Genomic DNA, 3,289 nt, shown 5'->3' with positions numbered 1-3,289 from the left:
AAAATATGGGGAGGGGGATGGTGATGGGATGGGGGAAGGCAAATGGGAAAGGAAGCAAAATTTGGTGATGGTTGAACTGGAATTGGGGTGGAGGAAATGGGGGGGAATAAAATGGGGAGGGGGAGAGGAAAATGAGGGACCTAAAAGTGAGGGGGGGAACTAAAATCAGGGGATGTGGGGGTGGGGAGGAGGGATGGGGTGTTGCACCTTTGGGGAGTGGGATTTGGGGATGGAGCCTTGGGTGTAGTGGGGGAGGGGCACTGGGGGGTCCCCAGGACCCCCTAGAGATTCACTGGGAGATTCTGGGGTGCCTCCCAGGTTTGGAGGGCTCCAGGACCCCGCTGTGGGGATTCAGGGGGACCCCAGGGTGACACCCCGATTTTGGGGACCCCTGCCCCCTCCACAGTGTCAGGTTACCCCTCCCCCAGGGACACAGCAAGGCTGAGGGACCCCAGTAGTGGCATTTTGAGGGGGGGAGTCCCCAGTTTGGTACCACTCCCCCCGTTCGGTTTCCCAGGGATATTGGGGTGCCCTCAGCACCCATTTTTGGGGGGTTTGCCCCCCACCCCCCAGGTTTATGGGGACATCAGGTTTATGGGGCCCCAAGTTTGTTCGTTCTCCCATTTCCCCAGTGCCATACTGGGGCCCCTCCCCCACCCCCCAGAGCTTCTATTTTTGACACTGGAACTGCCCCCCGAAACGGGGGCGCGGCCCCTTTAAGAGCCCTGCCCTCCCCTTTGTAGAGATTTAAATTACCTGTTTAATGTGCGGGGAGGGGCGTGGCTTTCTCCTGTCCCGCCCCTCAGAACAGGCCCCGCCCACACGCACCTTTCACCTGCTGTTGCTTTCTTAGCCCACGTCCTTTTATGGTAAAGGGGCGTGGCCTGAGCTGCTTAAGCCACTCCCACTCCCCGCCCCCCCGCGCTGCCTTCAGGGAGTTTCGCGCTGAAGCCATAACCCCGCCCCCTCCCCTTGGCCCCGCCCCCTTGGCAGAATTTAAAGAGACCGCGAGGAATTATTTTTGTTAAAAGTAATAAAAGTTTTAAGGAGAAAAATAAAACATTCTCTGATCTTTGAGAAAGGCATCGGGGTCTGGAGGAGACCCTGGCGTGCCAAGGGTCCCTCCCAGACACGTGAGCCCCCCCAAATTTGAGGGAGGGTCTCACCTCCCAGTCCCAAACACCTTCTCCAGCAGGCTCAGGGGGGGCGCGGCCGGGGGGGGCCGAGCTTTGCGCCGCCAAATCTCCTCCTCGGTCGGTCTTTGGGTGAAGCCCCAGGTCGGGGCAGGGGCCGCGGGGTCTCTGGAGGTTTTGGGGGGGTCTTTGGAGGCTTGGCGGGCGTAGAACCCCCCCTCCCTCTTGGCCTGGGCCACCTCGGCCCGCAGGCGCTGCGCCCGCACCTGGCGCTCGTAGCTGAGCCGCTCGCTCAGGTGAGGCCACCGGAACCCGGGCAGGTACTGGGGGGGTGGGCACAGGTCAGGGGACCCCCAAAGAACCTCAGACCGCCCTCCCCAATAAGGTTTTGGGGTGCTCAAAACCCCCCTCAGCTGCCGGGCCAGGTGTGTGGGAGGGGTCCCCCAACACAGCCCCACCCCCACTACCGACTGCCCCTCCCCCAGTGTCGGGGACCCCCTTGAACCCTAAAACAGGAACCCCCAGTGGGTCAAAACCACCCGAGACCCCCCCAAAAAAAGGACCCAGATGCTCCCAACAAATCTGGGACCCCCAAAAGAGACCCAGGGCTACCCCAGCCCCTCACCCATAAAAAGTCCCAGTGACCCAGGAACCCACAGGTGCCCCGCCCTTCCTCCCCCAGGGCACCCAAAGGTCTGAGACCCCCCAAAAAAGGGATCTAAGCCCCCCCTAAAACAGTTCTGGACCACCCAGGACCCCCCGAGCCCCCTCCCCAGGAGCCCCCGAGCCCCACCTTGATGCTCCAGCAGTGATGGCGGAAGGGGCTGCGGGGCCGGGGGGCCATGGGGGCCCCGTGCAGGATTTTGGCCGCGCGTTTGGCCGCTCGTTTGTCCCGGAATTCCACCCAGCCCTCGGCGAACGCCACGGCCGGGGGCCCCCCCGGGCGCTGCCGCCGCCGCCGCACGGAGCCTCCTGCGGGAACGGGGAGGGGGCGCTGAGAAACGGGGCTGAGACCCCCACCCAAGGGTGCTGAACCCCCCTCCGTGGGTGTCAGCCGGGCTGGGAGGGACCCTGACCCCCAAATTCTGCAAACCCCCCAGCCCCCCGCCCCGGGACCCCCGGACTCACCGCGGGGCTGCAGGAAGACCCTGCCCAGCTCCCCGTGCGGCCGCAGCAGCGCCCGGGCCTGGCGGGGCCCGAAGCCCGGCGGGAGGAAGGACAAGTAAAGGACCCCCGGCACCACCGGCTTCGGGGGGGGGTCCGAGGGGGCTTCGGCAGCGGGGGAGCCCTCGGGACCCTCCTCTTCCTCCTCCTTTTCTTCCTCTTCTTCCCCCTCCTTTTCTTCCTCTTCTTCCTCTTCCTCTTCCTCCTCCTTTTCTTCCTCCTCTTCCTCCTCCTCCTCCTCGCCCCTCCCGTGCGGGTCCCGCTCGGTCCCAGCCATGGCCCCTGCGATGGGCAGGAGGGAGTTAAAAGGAGGCGACCACCCCCAGGGCCCTCCCCCCCACCTTTCCAGGCTCTGCCGCACCCCCGAATTCCCCCGGGGACCCCCAAAATCCCCCCCCGGCCCCGCACCCGCACAACGCGGCCGGCCGCGGTCGTAAAACACTAACACAACCGTAAAGCACCGCTAGCAGGGGGCGGGGAGTCGCGAAAAAGCCGTAAAGCGCGGAGGAGCGTGGCCTAGCTTTAGGGGGCGGGATTTACGTGATGGGGCGTGGTTACACAGGGAGGGGGCGTGGTTACACTTAGGGGGCGTAGACTATTTTGGGGGCGTGGCATGGCGGCGGCGGGAAGCGCGCGCCGCGGTTTGGGCGGGAACGGCTGAGGCGGAGTTTTGGCGGGAAAGGCCCCGCCCGCTCTGGGGCCCCTCGAACCCCCCCCCAATGCCTCCCCACAACCTCCCCGGGACCCCCCGACACCCACTGACCCCTCCCCCGACCCACTGACTCGCCTAGTGTCCCCTCCTTGTCCCTTTAGGACCCCTCGAAGTTCTCCTGGGTCACCCCCCTCCATGTCGCCCACAGACCTCCCCCCGCCCCGTGCGTCTCCATGGCCCCCTGAGCCCCCCAAATATTCCCAGAGTTCCCTCTCAGGTCCCCAGAGCCCCTCCAACGTCCCCCTCAGCCCTCCCCACCCCGTGTCCCCCCTCCCTCATC

General features: G+C 65.2%; 1 protein-coding gene across 1 annotated transcript; it reads right to left on the bottom strand.

Annotated features, from left to right (window-relative positions):
- Positions 1-6: 6 nt before the first annotated feature.
- On the bottom strand, positions 7-2,821 carry LOC121336815 (activator of basal transcription 1-like). The gene is made up of 4 exons (XM_041406314.1): positions 2,706-2,821; positions 2,262-2,579; positions 1,927-2,105; positions 7-1,456 (listed from the first exon to the last, which is right to left on the bottom strand). Exons 2-4 carry the CDS (start codon positions 2,572-2,574, stop codon positions 1,163-1,165), a joined length of 786 nt encoding a protein of 261 aa, XP_041262248.1. The 5' UTR covers positions 2,575-2,579; positions 2,706-2,821; the 3' UTR covers positions 7-1,162.
- Between the last annotated feature and the right edge of the window lie 468 nt (positions 2,822-3,289).

The sequence above is a fragment of the Onychostruthus taczanowskii genome, unplaced genomic scaffold (assembly GCF_017590055.1).
Source record: "Onychostruthus taczanowskii isolate IOZ18803 unplaced genomic scaffold, ASM1759005v1 scaffold249, whole genome shotgun sequence".
NCBI lineage: Eukaryota > Metazoa > Chordata > Aves > Passeriformes > Passeridae > Onychostruthus > Onychostruthus taczanowskii.
This window is presented reverse-complemented; position numbering and strand designations above follow the sequence as displayed.